General features: G+C 36.3%; 2 protein-coding genes across 10 annotated transcripts in view; one reads left to right on the top strand and one right to left on the bottom strand.

The window, feature by feature from the left end:
* erc1a (ELKS/RAB6-interacting/CAST family member 1a) overlaps positions 1–15418 on the bottom strand; it is a 30703-nt gene that overhangs the window by 1130 nt on the left and 14155 nt on the right. Inside the window, exons 4-18 of one of the 5 annotated variants that reach the window (XM_039657823.2) lie at positions 14478–14633; positions 14228–14395; positions 13981–14148; positions 12618–12755; positions 12300–12440; positions 10912–11052; positions 10016–10209; positions 9702–9713; positions 8708–8795; positions 8445–8576; positions 7331–7491; positions 5318–5465; positions 4969–5070; positions 4184–4240; positions 1714–1860 (exon numbers count right to left, since the gene is read on the bottom strand). In XM_039657823.2, the coding sequence (XP_039513757.1) occupies positions 4214–4240; positions 4969–5070; positions 5318–5465; positions 7331–7491; positions 8445–8576; positions 8708–8795; positions 9702–9713; positions 10016–10209; positions 10912–11052; positions 12300–12440; positions 12618–12755; positions 13981–14148; positions 14228–14395; positions 14478–14633 (1776 nt within the window). In that variant the 3' untranslated portion in view covers positions 1714–1860; positions 4184–4213. The remainder of the gene's footprint in view (positions 1–1713; positions 1861–4183; positions 4241–4968; positions 5071–5317; positions 5466–7330; positions 7492–8444; positions 8577–8707; positions 8796–9701; positions 9714–10015; positions 10210–10911; positions 11053–12299; positions 12441–12617; positions 12756–13980; positions 14149–14227; positions 14396–14477; positions 14634–15418) is intronic. The other 4 variants (XM_039657819.2, XM_039657821.2, XM_039657824.2 and 1 more) reach the window with 4 other exon arrangements.
* tmem60 (transmembrane protein 60) overlaps positions 1–15418 on the top strand; it is a 41541-nt gene that overhangs the window by 12683 nt on the left and 13440 nt on the right. For all 5 annotated transcript variants that reach the window (XR_016150724.1, XR_016150723.1, XR_016150722.1 and 2 more), the window contains 5 exons: positions 5777–5865; positions 7305–7478; positions 10075–11075; positions 12279–14374; positions 14466–14651. The gene's annotated coding sequence lies outside the window, so the exon portion shown is untranslated. The remainder of the gene's footprint in view (positions 1–5776; positions 5866–7304; positions 7479–10074; positions 11076–12278; positions 14375–14465; positions 14652–15418) is intronic.

Raw genomic sequence — 15418 nt, 5'->3', positions numbered from 1 at the left:
GAAACATTGTTACTTTAGTGTGAATATTGAATGTTCATTGCAAACAATCTGCCTGATATTTGTAATATCAAAGAATGTTTCAAATAAAAAAAATACACCGTTAGTAAGATTATACCATAGAATATTTTTTTGTTATTGCAGAAATAGCCTGTCCATGATTATAAGCCATAACAAAAGTTTTTTGATTGACTTTTCCACCGTCGGGCCAAACCGTTCTCATTGTTTTACTGTCCCATTTCTTGCCGATCCGGCCCAGTCAGAGTTTTTTGGAATGAAATACAAGTGCGTCAGTCATTGAGTTGATACAGATGATATGAGATGTAAACAGAGCATCACAGTCCCGCCCACAGCCGGTGCCGGAAGTAAGAATTCAATATAATTTCTTCATTGACATATAATATAAGCCATAATAACGTAACCTAGACTTAAAACCAGCTATGGCTGTACTAAACGATTGTATATGCTCATATAAACGCCAAAAGTTCATGGGGCACTAACCTTGTTTTAAGATAAATGCCTTTAATTCCAGATGTCTTGGATAAGTACTTCATTACCCACAATCCTGAAAAATCCCACAATCCCACAGTAATGCATCCTTTTACATATAAACTTCAGTAAATCGAGGAAAAGGAGTTTCCCTGCACAATCACTATATATAAAATTCACTAGAGGAAAAAGTTCATGTGGCCGTCGTCAGATTTGAAAGTCACTCAAAAGGCTTTTTCACATTGGCTTTCAGGCGACTTTAGTGAGGCGTGGTGGTTTATGGGATGAGTAGTTCCTTTGCTCGGAAATGAAAATATGCACACAGTCTTGTACCCTTGACTTTTTTTGGATTTTCTCTTCGTTTTTTCACTCGAAATGATATGTTGTATGCTTATGAGTTCAGCCGTAGCTGGTGATTATCCTCTAAAACTCTTTAGATATGGATTTTACAAAACGTCAATGGGAGAAATGAATGGGAAAATTTAGCTCTCTCGGACGGTGGGCGGGACTGTGATGCTCTATGGAGTGGCGAAGTTACGACGTTACTTTGTGGGCCAAAACGCAGAAGTGAGTTAGCATTTTAGCACTTCCGGTTCCCTCGCCCTAAAGTCTATGGGTTTTTTGAATGGTTTTTGCTAAATCGCCTGAAATAACGCTGTGGTGAACAAAGCCTCTAAATATTTTCACGTTTTGATCTATGATATAAAACACACCAGTTATAACCTATAACTTAACCTTATAAAGCTTAGCATCACAGTCCCGCCCACCGCCCAAGAGAGCTTTGGTGCCAGAAGTAAAACAAAAGCACTTTGTTTTAATATTTAAAGTTAATATTTAAGTTAATATTTAAATTATAGTCCATAACATGGTCGCTATATAGCGACCGTGTTATGGAGGATAGTTTAAATATTAACTTGTTTGCTTTTATCAAATGGTAATTGGCCAGCTACAGAGAAACTGGGAGTCAGGCAACAGACAATTGACCAATCCTGAGTGGCGATGTCACTTCAGAATTCCGGGCCGAGAAAGGTTTGTAATCATGCAGTGCTGTCCCAGGCTCAAGTGGAAATAAAACTGGGACTGAAACCATTCTTAGAATCGTTCGGAAAAGCGGCTTAAGTAGGTCTGACGTGACAATTCAATTATATTACTTTCAGATTTACATTGCAAATTTTAGACAACATGTGCAAAAAAAAAAAAAAACATTATCACTTTATATAATGTTACCTGTGAAAATGTGTGTGTCGACACTGACGGTGGGTCCTGGGTAACTGGTGTGATGAGATAAGTAAAGGGTTTTGGGGTGGTTGTACGGGATAATCAGGTGGCCAGTGTAGAGCTCCTGTGCACTGTAGCTCTCCGCCCAGATCTTATCTACAGATCAGAGAGACTGTCACTACCACAGAACTAAGGATTGTGGGAAACAGAGAGTCTATTCTCATGCGTCTGCAAACGTCAGCTTGCTGGGGCTAATATTGTTTAATCCAAGCACTATCAATGCATTTCTATCAGCACGGTGCTTTGAAAAGACATATTTCGGCATGCAAACATGCTTTTTAGACATGAAGAGACAAGACATTACCCCCAAACCCTAAGATTTCATGTAGTTTAATTTCATTATACTGTTGTGACTGTTTTTTGTTGTTACTTTTATGGCTGGGCTCTAATAAAGGGACCATGTATGTCATTACGCTGTCTCTTAATGTGATTTTAGTTTATTTGTTGGTTTGCTGGGTCATACCTAACTTCCAGTGAACATTGGTTTAGTTAAATGCTGATAAAGAGTAATGAGCAGTCCTCATTTATTTAGTTGATGTTTCTGTAAACTGACAGCAAAATGCCAACTCAAGTTAATATGATATTTAATAATGCTTGCAGGGATTTCAATAATTAAAACACACATAAACACAGTGCTGTTCAAGGGCACTCACCCATTCATTTAATTGAATAATAATTCAGCAATCTAATCTTGTCAGTTAATGGTTGGTTAATGTGCGTCAGCTAAAATTGTACATGCATACGTACACGACACCCGAAACGCACACAGAAATTATGCAAACTATACAAAATTATGTCAAAACAATGTAAAGAGTTTGGAGAAAATCAAATGTGTCAGATCCGCGACGTGCATCAGGTCTTAAAGTGACAGCGGCCAAATAAACCTGCTGCTGTCTGTCATTAATATTAATCAAACAACAAAAGACAAAGATTAAATCACTGCTCTTGACTGAATAACTTTTCTTTTTTTTGATTCTATTAATTTGTGCTATTGCTTGGAATTTGTATATTTGTTCTGATTACTGACTCTTTACTTGTCTTTAAATTTTTTTTTTTTACTTTATATAAGGTAGGCCAGTGGTATAAAAATTGAAATCGAAAATTGTGAAATTTCACTGGTTAAAAGTTGGTGTATTCATAACCTTATTTATTATGGATTATATGGGTCAAAAACAATGAAAACAATATTTTTTATTCATCTCATCCCCAGAAATGAAGAAAAAATCCATTTAATCAGTAGCAGTATTGGAATTGGTGAAACTGGCCTTCATTCATAGTACTTTATAAAAAGGTGCCATTAAAAAGTTATTTAAATGTACCATTTTTTTATGTGGTCTCTACATTCATTTGGAGATTCACAGTGAAATTATAATGTTAGGTGCAATTAATTACAGATTTTATTTTTAAAAGACAGCTGATCAAGTGCTGTATTTATTTGATCAAAAATACATTAGAAACTATAATATTGAGAAAATAAAAAATAATATAATATTTATAATATTTTTTATTTATTAAAAGTTTTCTATTTATTCCTGTGATGTCAAATATGTATTTTCAGCAGTCTTCAGTGTCACATGATCCTTCAGAAATCATTCTAATATGCTGATTGGTGCTCAAGAAACATTCCTTCTCATTTTCAATGTTTAAAACAGTTTTTATTTTTCTTATTTTATTTCAGGATTCTTTGATGAATATAAAGTTAAAAAGAACAGCAATTTAATGCATCCTTGCTGAATACATTTCAGAATTTAGGAATATTTAGTACACCAAATTTGTTTCCAGATTTGAATCACAGATTCTCATTGTGGTCTCAAACCTCACTTGTTTGTTCATATTTGTTCATATATTTAAAAAAAAAAAAAAAAAACACACATTTAACTTTGTACTAGACATTTTCTTACCAGTTTATATACAGATTTAATTTTTCTGTATTTGTTTAATTTTATTGACATTGTAACCCTGATTAATTCTTAGCATGCTTTGTTTTGGTTTTTTTGTTTTTTGGGGGGAGGAGGAGGAGTTATTGAATCTGGTGAGGGCAAAGAGAGTGTGGAAACTTCATAGTCTTAATGCACCAACTGGGATTGTTTAACCACAAAACCATACATAGAGATAACAGGCTTAAAAAGGGAGGGGGGAAAACAAAACCAGAGGCAATGAGATTTGTAGACTATTTCATAGCAGTGCAATTATAAATAAGTTATATATGTAGGTATTATATCAAAATAAATAACCTTTGAGATATTAAAAAAGGGCTCAAATATTTGCTAATAAAATAACCTAAGAAGCATGTTTGCACTGCTACGACATGGTCAATAATCACAAACAGGCACAGCGAGACAGGCAGGGTTTGATGTCACATGGGGAGGAACAGGGCAGCTGAGATTGGCTTTTACATGTCCATCAAAGAAATGCTCACCCTTCTAAAACAAAATGGCTGCCAGTGAGGCTATGCCCAAATGCCCTCCTCATCATCCTATTGGTTAAGAGATGGCAGGGTTTTAGCCAAGTGCAGCATGGGAAAAAAGATCAGGTTAGTATGCGAATATTTCCAAGTAGAAGTGACCCGTAAGCGCAGACGCAGGATCAGCTTTCAGCGTATTTGATGATGTTATTGTATTGTGAGGTTTAAGGGAAACTGATCCTGGATCTGCGCTTAGGGGCGATTTCTACAGTCATGAATAAGAATAAAATCCATAGGGTTGAGAAGTTATGATCAATATGAAGGCAGTAAAAAGGAAATGATGGTGTCTGCGTTGGAGATGAAGGCAGCTCCATTTCAATTACGATAACAAGACTGCAATGGAAATGGACAGTGGAGCATCCGTTTCCAACTCAGTTTCTTATATTAATATTTTATTAACATTTATGAAACTGCCCACACCTCCAATTTTTCTTTCTTTGGCTTGCTGTTAAGATTAAGCTCCTATGAATATGAGATAAGCAAAATACAGCAAAGGTACAATTATTTCATATTCAGCCATATTGAATTTCCACTGAAGAAAAAAAAAAGCAGATGACAGGAGTACACAATTTTAAAGGGGACAGTTCACCCAAAAATGAATATTTTGTCATCATTTTCCTCATGTTGTTTATATGGGTTTGGAATGTCATGAAGGTGAGTAAATGATGACAGGATTTTCATTTCAGGGTGCACTGTCCCTTTAACACTTTTCTGATGTTTGTAGAGGACTGGATTGTGACCTGATCGGGTGATTTTGGAGGCTTGTGGTTGGTCTGGTCGGGTGGCGTTTTCAAGTAGCCATCGTCGTAATTATTCGCCATGAGCTTCATACGATTCTGTGTCTAGGAGAAAAGAGGAGGCACAGATGTAAGGAAAGAAAGGGGGGTAGAAACGGATGAAAGCGAAAGGTTGATTAGGCGTCAAGAAGAGATCAGTTAAAACAAGCAAATCAATAGACCTTGTTTGCATTCAGAAACCCACCAGTCAAAACAAAGATGTATTTTGTCTAGGCCTTTTAAGTTGTGCAAACAAACAACTTGACCTTGAGGACAAACAGATACGTTTTGAGCCTTGTGACGCAGTCCGTACCTGCTGTTTGAGTTGCTGCACCAAACGATCTTTCTCCCTCCGCAGCTGAGCCACTTCCTCTTGTGTCTTCTTTTTTTTGGATGAAGACAGCTCAAGCAAGGCTATGTTCGCATCTTTCTCGCTTATGGCTGCCAGCAGAGCCTCCTGTCTGTGAATTCCAATAGTTTTAATGCAAATATTTTTTCATGAACTATATGTATATATACCTGGTTGAAATGATTAGAAGTCAAAGCCTAATGTCAAACAGCACTTAACAGAAGTACTGTGGAAATGCTCTTGAAAGCAACTGACCACATTGACAATGACCAGGTATCTTGCTAAACTCAACAGAACAGATTAAAGGAGGTTTGCTTTCACAAGTACAAAACATCTCTGTGGAAAATGGATTTTGTCAAAATGACTGCGTGTAATTGTCTCAGAAAGACAGAAATAGCTTGTTTATTCTCAGTTTTTCTACAGATTCCCAGGAGCACGGCTGAAGTACGAAGACAGAAATAGCAGACAGAGCAAGCGACGTGCAGAATGAATCATCCTCTGCATTTATGATGGTATGAAAAACATATACTCACTCAAAATTTTTCTGTCTTGATGTTTATCTCTGTTTACTCTGTATTCATGTATTTATATTATTAACACTACAGCTTGCCAAAGTGACCTCAGGATGATAACGATACCCTCTTGGCATGATTCGATACATATCACGATACTGAACTCACGATACGATATTATTGCGGTATGTTGATTATAAATGCTAACTTATTACATTGTGGGTTTAAATGAATAGGTTTGGACTTTATGCTTGTAACCTTAGACGAATATGCTTCCACTCTGTCACTGACTAGATATGTTTAAAATAATGTTGGACACTTTTTACTGGTAACATTAGACATTTGGCATTATCAGGACCCACAAATATTCCCCCATTGCATTATTATACATTATAATCAACATTATGTAAAGTAGTTTAATGTAATACTGACACTAAAACTGTGAAAAATTAAAAAAATTTCCTCACACAGTAATTTTTATTTTGGGGAACTATCCATGATGCATATTGTCGCTATCCACGATACGTATTGTTGCATTTTTGCATTGCGATATATTGTGGCACGATATATTGTTACGCCCCTACATTACACAAATGTGTCTCCTGCATGAATGGCAGAGGGAGATAAATATTCTTTAAATTTTTACAATCTGCTGTTTGTTGCTGTTCCTGCATATTACATTGTACATTGATGCATGACTAAGAGGGACTCGAATGCATGAGTATATTAAGTTAAAAGTTTCAATTAGTGAATAAATAATGAAGATTATGATTGCAACCAAGTTATCATTTTGATAACCAATAGGTCAAATCTCACAAATCAATACAACACTCAATTTTATTGTAGATGGTTTAACATCTAATACTGAAAGGTTCTTTGGGGAACCCACAATGTTTCATCCCTTTTGGAAGCTTTACTTTTAGGAGTGCATAGACTTCAAGCGAGTGATGCAATTAAACTAGATATGGTGTAAGAGATTTATACTGAATTTTAGACAGCTTTATGGATTACCACGGAAGAACTGTCGGACAGTCGGTGAGCTCACACTGTGCTCAGAAACATTAAACTATGTTAAATAGCAGTGACAGCTTCGTACATAATAATAAGATAAATTATGAATATTTAAAAAATACACATTAAATGTATATTTTACACATTTAATGTGTTCTAACATTGTTGTGTTGCCCGCTTTCTGTATATAATTTATTAAAAATCAGAATAACAATTTTGTTTTTCTTGCCGCTGTGAAGGCCAATGCGAAGTTGGTCGTTTAGTCACTGTCTTGATGTACTGATGTATAAAACATGATAAAGTCATTGAGGAACAGTTTTTTTTGGACGTGTAACCTAGATAAATAGATATAGCCTGCAGGTTCCCAATGTAAAATGAGTGTTGTAATTTCAAAAAATGTTGACACAAACACTCTTCGTTCTTTTCAGTGTAAAAAAGAAAGTTGGTAACGTACTTCATCTCGAGCACTTCCTCCAGATGTCGCCTCCTCTCTGCCCTCAGTGTGGTCAGATGAGCTTCTTTCTCAGCCAGAGACTGTTGGGTGGACGACATCTTGGCCTTCATGGACTCCAACTCCAGCTTCACCTTCTCCATCGCCCCAAGTAACTCTTCCATCTTTTAAGAAATCAACAAAAAGATGAAACCCTTTCATTATTGTTTTTTTCTGGACTTCACAGACTGACTAAAGACAGCAGTCCCCGCTGTAACCGATGTTTGGGTAATTCTTTTGGGCAAAAGTAATTGCAGTTAGAAATGTCGCATGAGGGCGATTCATATTTCAATTCAATTCAGTTATTTTTATTGTGCTTTGAAAATACATATCGTTTCAAAGCAGCTTTACAGAAAATGCATGTTTCTATATTACAATTTAGAGTTATCTGAGATCACGCGAATTCTCCATTTTGACCAACAAAACGTTGCTTGGTTTGAAAGTGACTTCTTTGTGACTTTTTCGTTAATGTGACATCATGACATCAACTGATCCTAAATGTTTTGATTTGAAAACAGCTAATCTCTACTAGAAAATCCTGGTGAATTTTTGGCGGTATTAAATGTTTTCTAGATGGTCTAGACTCTAGATGGTCCATAAGCTAGCGGGACAGAGTTTGAACTGGTTGAACATCTTGGTCACGCTTGTTAGTGCTGTTAGACTTCATTAGACCAGCAAGAAACTGGCTACCATGTTCCAAAAAAATAGCTTGACCAACTTAACCTGGAATGAGCTGGTTTCTCCAATAAGGGAATACAGAATGTAGTAGTGTAAATCCCACTTTTGGTTTTCTTATCCTGATCAAATATTTTAGAGCTTGGCTTAACTTGAAATGCCCAAAAATTTATTAATAAACATGACTTTTCTAGGTTTTGAAATCACGCTTTAATAAAAGCTGGCTTCCTCATTGGAGAACACCCCTGCGTCACGACTCACGACTCAGTTATTTTGAGCCTCTTGTGTCAAGAGCTTTTTTAAGACGGCTAAAAAATAGTTTTAAAGAAATAGTCAACTAGTTATTCACGTAACACATTTCCTGAGCATTTGTAATTTTGCTAGTTAGCATTGTGGTGTTGACCTGTTTCTCCTGGTGGGTTCGTGCGGCCTCCTCCTGCGCCAGAACCATCTCCCTCTCGGCAGTGATTTGAACGCTCTCTCTGAGAGCTTCCTCCAGCTCCTCGATGCGCTCTGCCTTCTGCCGCAGGGACTCCTGGGGTAGACAAGGCTCAGCTCATCAAAAGCACACCAGCAGAGTTTGACAGTGTCGGAAATATACAGGGATCTGTCAAAACAATGGAGATTATGACAAAGCTGTCATAACTATCCCACTGTACGTCTCACCTGCTGTGGGCCATCGTTGACATTTCTGCCCTTCCCTGGTGGCTCCTTGTGTTTGACAGAGGACTTCTTACTCTGCTCTTTCATTTGCCTGAAACATAAACATTAAGTGGTTGTGAGAGGAACTCTCTGGGGTTTAATAGTAAAATGAAGAGTTGAGTTTTGGGGCAGAGGGGTTTATAACACTATCTGGAGATCTAAAAAAGAGCTGGTTTATTCTCGATCAGTAAATATTACCAAGCCTGATCACATGTATAATGATTTCCTTATACTATTCATAAAGCTAAAACAGTGAGTATATGGAGGAGCAAAATACATTCCCTTTCTTTTTTTGCACTTAAAACCCCATGAAATCACTTTATGAAGCACAACTTTCAGTGGGACATATTGAAGGGCTCATCATTTTATTTGAAAATAGGCAAAAGGCTCTATTTATGTCATCTATGAACTATGATTTGCTACTTTCTAGTTCATTTTAGAGATCATCTGACTGGAAATTAGGGATACATGATATATTTGTTACATATCGGTTATCAGACGTTTGTAAAAATTACAAATCGACGTTTGTAATGTTTTTTTTTTCATGCTCATTTTCTTATTTTTATATTTAGATTAAGTTAATCTTTAATCTCTAAAACTTGAATATTATAACTTTAAACTTTATTATTAATTTAATAACACTGTTAAATGTAAAAGTTATAATGTATTTAAATTTATTTAGACAAAATAGAATTTATCGGTTATCAGTCATAACATGACTTGGAATGTTTAAAATGTTAATATTGGTGCATCCCCCCCCCCCCCCCCAAAAAAAAATCATTGGTAAATTTTAAATTCAATGTCTAAAAGCAATTTTTTTGTCATTTAAAATGTGGTTCACTAGCAGTTGACTAAAAACTACAAAATTCTATTTCATGAGGTCTTTAACAGGTTTAAACTCTAATTCTTGAGGATGTGGTCCAGTTATGTGTGTGAAAGTACACATGTATCTACTAACCTGGAAGCCACACTAGGTACACATTTCCAGGTGAAAAAGTGAAAAAGAGGGAGACAAAAAGCAGAAGTTCAAAGGCCGTTTAGCGTGAGAAAAAAAAAAACTTGATCAGTGCTTCAACACACAACTCAAAGAGGGGAAGGAAGCCCAGACAAAACATCAGCCTCGTCAAACGCAGACACGGAAAACGTTTTGACGGTGATGCTTAAACACGGCAGCAAAAAGGGACAAAGACGTAACATGTTTTGACTGCTACACCAATGACATTTAAAAAAAGAAGTGGGAGCAAGCCATGGTGAGCAGGGAAATGGACTGACCTCTCCAGTTCACTGATTTTCCTGTCCTTGTCGTTCTTCTCGTTCTCCATCTGACGCAGGATGTCTAATAGACGATCGACTTCAGCCTGGGCTTTGGCGGAGTCCTCTCTGTGTCTGGCCACATCAGTCTCGAGTGAAGAAATCCGCTCAGATATCTCCGTGTTGGCCTGTGCATTGGCTGCGGCACTCTGGACCTAATAAATGAATGTGATATAAACACATCCACAACTTACACAAACTCAAATATATAAGTCCATGCTTCCTCTCCCATTTGTTTGTCCTTTGTAGTTTACAATGGCTTCGTTTCAATTCTAGTGTTCCTATATTTTTTTACCAAAGTATTTCCATCACTTTTCCAGTTGCTTGGTGAAATTTCATTTAAGTATATAATGTACCAATCGTTTGATAAACATATTTAAAGGGATAGTTCACCCGAAAATGAAAATCCTGTCATTATTTACTCACCCTCGTGTCATTCCAAACCTTTATGCCTTCATTTCTGCTGCAGAACACAAAATAAGATATTTTGAAGTTGAAAACCAAACAGTTTCGGTTCCCATTGACTTCCATTGTTTGTTTGTTTTTTTTGTCCATACAATAGAAGTCAATGGGAAGTTGGTTTTCAACTAAACAAGGGTGAGAATTTTCATTTTGGGGTTGAAGCCCTTTAAATTATTATATCCGTTTCTACAATTTTTCTCTTCAATATCTAGCCAAATAAATATTTTACAGAAGAGCAAAAAAATTGACTAAACTATTTTATTTTATTTTTTATCATTTTATCACTTATCCATGCCGGGAAATCACATTTGTAAACAGTATTCCATTTAAAGAACTACTAACATAATATTATTGTCTTTTAACAATCTTTTATAAATTAGGACCCTCTCGCTCACCTTCTTCAGTTGGTTTTCGAGCTTAGTGCATTCCTCCCTCCTCTGCTCGAGGGCGATCTCCAGGCTTTTCAGTTTGGAGTCTTTCTTCAGGCCAGATGAGGCCAGTGACGATGCATGCTCTTTGAGATCCAGCAGAGACGTCTGAAACCAAACTTAGCGTTGAGGTATACAAAGTGTACATCTTACAGTTTTAGTATACATGTATACTAATTATGTATACACAATTGTGACAAAACTTGTTTTAGAAAATATAAGTTTTATTTGTTGTTGTTTTTTGTGTTTAGATTTACTAGAGAGCAAAATTGCATGACATTAAAAAGTTTCTTTTTCTCAACCTCATTGGCCAATAATATTTTCTCACTTTAAGCAGTAGCTTCACTTTATTTGTTTTGTTTATAATCTATTTGCCAGTGGGGTAAGAAAAATAAACTTGTTTTCATAGAATATGTCTTGAAAAAAGTTTTAGCATCTTAAAGGGATAGTTCACCCAAAAATGAAAATTCTGTCGGTATTTACTCACCCTCATGTTGTTCCAACCCCGTAAGACCTTCGTTCGTCTTCGGAAAACACAAATTAAGATATTTTTGATGAAATCTGAGAGCTGGATCAATCCTGCATACTAGTCCATAGGCTTCTTGAGGGATTGAAATTTGTTCCCCGAAAAGTTATTAAAGACATCGTTAAAATAGTCCGAGTGACTACAGTGGCTCAATCTTAAGTTTATCAAATGACGAGAACACTTTTTGTGCGCAAACAACAAACAAAAATAACGATTTTATTCAACTATTCATTTCCTTCTCTGTGTGCCTTGAGTGAGTTCACTAGTGTAACAGCGTAAGCTTCTGTTGTTGTACATCACGCGCATCACACACATGACCAGCATCGTCCAATCGTGAGCCTATGTGTGACGTAGCTCTACGCTATCACACTACGTTAAGTCGTTAACTGACTTGAGGCCCACAGAGAAGGAAATGAATAGTTTCGTTATTTTTGTTTGTTGTTTGCGCTCAAATAGTATTCTCATCGCTTGATAAACTTAGGATTGAGCCACTGAAGTCACTCGGACTATTTTAACGATGTCTTTAATAACTTTTCGAGGCCGGGAAGTTTCAATCCCTTAGAAGCCTATGGAGGAGTGATCCAGCTCTCAGATTTCATCAAAAATATCTTAATTTGTATTCCGAAGATGAACGAATTTTGCTCTCAAGTAAATTTAACCTAAAATATTTCTAAAGGACAAAAGATAAATTACATTGTTTTGTGTGGTGTTTTGTGGCCAATTTAAAGATGCAATTTATTGTACAGCAACGAAAAAAAAGTCATAATCATGTAATGTGCTTTTAATGGCATTTCTTGTCCTCTTTCAGGACTGGTTGTTGATCTCTAACCTCTCGGTCTGACAGATCTCCCTGCAGAATGCTGACTTTCTCCTTTAACTCCCTCAGCTCTTTTTTACTGCTGTCCAGCTCCTCTGCTTTCTCGCGCTCCTCACGGTCACGTTGCTCCTTCAGACGCTCAATAATACGTTCCTGTTCAAAAGTGGACACATTAACACAGTGCCAAGAAGACAGCATATACAAACAAACATGAAGTGTTTATAACTAAGCACAGATGTTCCGAATCCTGATTATATATTTGGACGTGCACCAACGATTTGTCCTGTAGTCTGGTGGAGTGTTATAGCGTCCTCTAGAGGTGATCCTCACCTTCTCAGCCAGTGAGTCCTCCAGTGTAGTGAGGGCTGTGTCCGTATTGGACGTGTCTGTCTGTAGAGACTTCACCCTCTCTCTAAGGCTGCTCATCTGCTTCTCTTTATCCCTCAGCTGCTCCTGCAGGTTTTCAATCTGAAACACAGGAGTTTTATATACATCCACATTTTTACTGTAGTGAATTTTCAACATTTTTCCAAGAATATTGTTAATAGCATTTCCTGCATTTGAAGGAAAAGCTATTAGTTGAGCCAGTGGCACAGCTTACCCCAAAAGCATCTGACACACTTTACCCCACAGCTATTTGGGAAAAATACTTCATTGTACAACAATTCATGGTAAAAGTATTAAAAAATGTTCACTTACACATGTATTATACATGTTTTAGACCTGGATCATTTTTACATGAAATCAAAATATTTAGTTAACAATTTATTTTTTGTATTTTAATGTAAAAAATGCATGATGTGCTCATACAAACATCGTAATCTATTATTTGTTTATGCTAAAATACTATGAATACAGATATTGTTGTAATTAACCCTATATTAATTTACTATGGTTTTACAGTAGCAATAACTGTAATGCAATAACAGTAGCAATAACTGTGCTATTTTGGAGGAAATTATTGTTAAATCATGGTATTTTGGAAATCTTTATCAGTATAATTAACAGTATAATTGTATATTAGGTTCTAGTAGATGTATTTTTGCAATGATTTTGTAACTTCAGTATGTTTTAGCATTTTTTTTTCTCATTTTTCTTTCAAATTTAAATCAGATTTTCTAGTGATCCTTAAAGCCGATAACCGATATATTGGCGGATAAATCTAAATCCAAATTTTTATATCATTTTTAAGAGCCTGATTGCAAAAACAAAAGTCTCACCATGTCCCAAGCACACAATGATAATGTTTTCATTATAATTTTATGAAGCCTATATGACGGACTTACCGTATTTTCCTTTTCAAAGTGATTTTAATCATATTTCAAGCTATTTAAAACCATCATGTGCGCATCTTAAGCGTCTCAGCTTAAGGAAAAAATCCATTATGTATCGGCTTTAATATATCATCTACATTTTCTTATTAAAAATGAACATATATCACCCGATACCGAATATGGTGGCCGATATATCGTGCATTCCTAGTCTTAATTGTTCATTAGTTTTGTATTTTTTAATCTTTGGCATGTACGACTTTTCTAACTTCATTATTTTTAAGCGTAGTGGATTGGTGACCCATTTCTGACACATGCAATAAGAGAACATTTCGTACATTGTTATCAATGGTTTGCAAAGTAAAATAAACGAAGACTCTTTGCAATGTCATTCAAGGAGAATGCTTGAATCTAGCCCTCACTTTTTTCTGAAGAACGTTGACTTTACGCTCCTTGACATCCAGCATGTCCTTCAGATCATGGATTTCTCCGTTGAGCGTGCTCTTTTCTTCAGACATTTCCTGGATTTGCTTACTCTTTTTGTTTAACGTGGTCTCCTTCTCCTCCAGACGCAACCTCAGAGCATCCACCTGCAAAACAGTTGTGCGCAGCGGTCAGAGAATCTGGTGGTGTGATGGGTGAAGACTAACCACTGGTGGGCTCTACTACCTCTGTCTGGAGAATAGCAGCACGTTGTTCTTTGGCAGTCAGGGACTCTTTGAGCACTTCAATATGCTGTTTGCTATCAGAGAACTGGTTAGTCAGGGTTTCCAGCTTGGTCTGCAAGCCGAGGAGCTGGGTGTCCTTCCTGGAAAGGTCTTGCTTCACTTGGTCCATCTACATAAAATAATTGTTTATCATTTGTTATTCATATGTGGACTAATCCTGATGTGCTCTTCTAAAGCAGAGCATGCAGTACCTTGTTCTTCATGAACTTGGTGTGGTTGCGGTAGACCTCCATCTGCTTGGCCTCCTCCTGCCGTTCTTCACAGCTGAGCATGCTACTGGATCGAAGCATCATGACCTGGTCCTCCAGCTCCCTGAGACCCCGCTCTAGAGAACTGATCTGAGACTCCTAAAACATGCGTCATAGGTTTGATGTCAATCAATAATGTCAACCAATCACAAATAGGCCAAATTTGAATGTGCAACTTGGAATATACTACAAAGGTTGCATGGTTTACTTTAATGCTACTTTATGTTGTACCATTTTTGGTCACCGTTTACTTTCATTATATGAAACATACATACTGCCAAACATCATATACAGACGAAAAAAAATCATTCAGGTCTGAAATCATTCAGGGTGAGTAAATAATGACAGATTTTTACTTTTTGCTGAACTACTTTTGTGAAAACGTACTCTTATTGTACTGAATGTGCACTAAAAAGTGTGTTTTTTTAAGAACTATATTTGCAGATAATATAGTATTAATGAAAAAAAGACTACTTAAGTGTACATAGGTTTCTTAAGAGTTTGTTTTGTGCAAGACAAATTAAATTTAGTTCACAATTAAATATATTATTTCTCGTTTTAAAAGTATGATAAAGAGTACTTCCTTTTCACAAGGGATTTAAAGGAGTAGTTCACTTTTCAAAAAACCTTTGCTGACAATTTACTCACCCCCATGTCATCCAAGATATCCATGTCTTTCAATCTTCAGTCGAAAAGAAATTAAGGTTTTTGATGAAAACATTCCAGCATTTTTCTCCATATATTGAATGGACTTCAATGGGAACCAAACGGTTCAAGGTCCAAAAGACAGTTTCAGTGCAAACTGTTCAAAGGGCTTTAAATTATTCCAGACGATGAATAAGGGTCTTATCAAGCGAAAGGATCAGTCATTTAATAAATATATA

The sequence above is a fragment of the Pimephales promelas genome, chromosome 25, assembly GCF_988280905.1.
Source record: "Pimephales promelas chromosome 25, fPimPro1.hap1.1, whole genome shotgun sequence".
Classification (NCBI taxonomy): domain Eukaryota; kingdom Metazoa; phylum Chordata; class Actinopteri; order Cypriniformes; family Leuciscidae; genus Pimephales; species Pimephales promelas.
The sequence above is the reverse complement of the archived record's forward strand: the minus strand, read 5'-3'. Positions and strand labels throughout refer to the sequence as shown.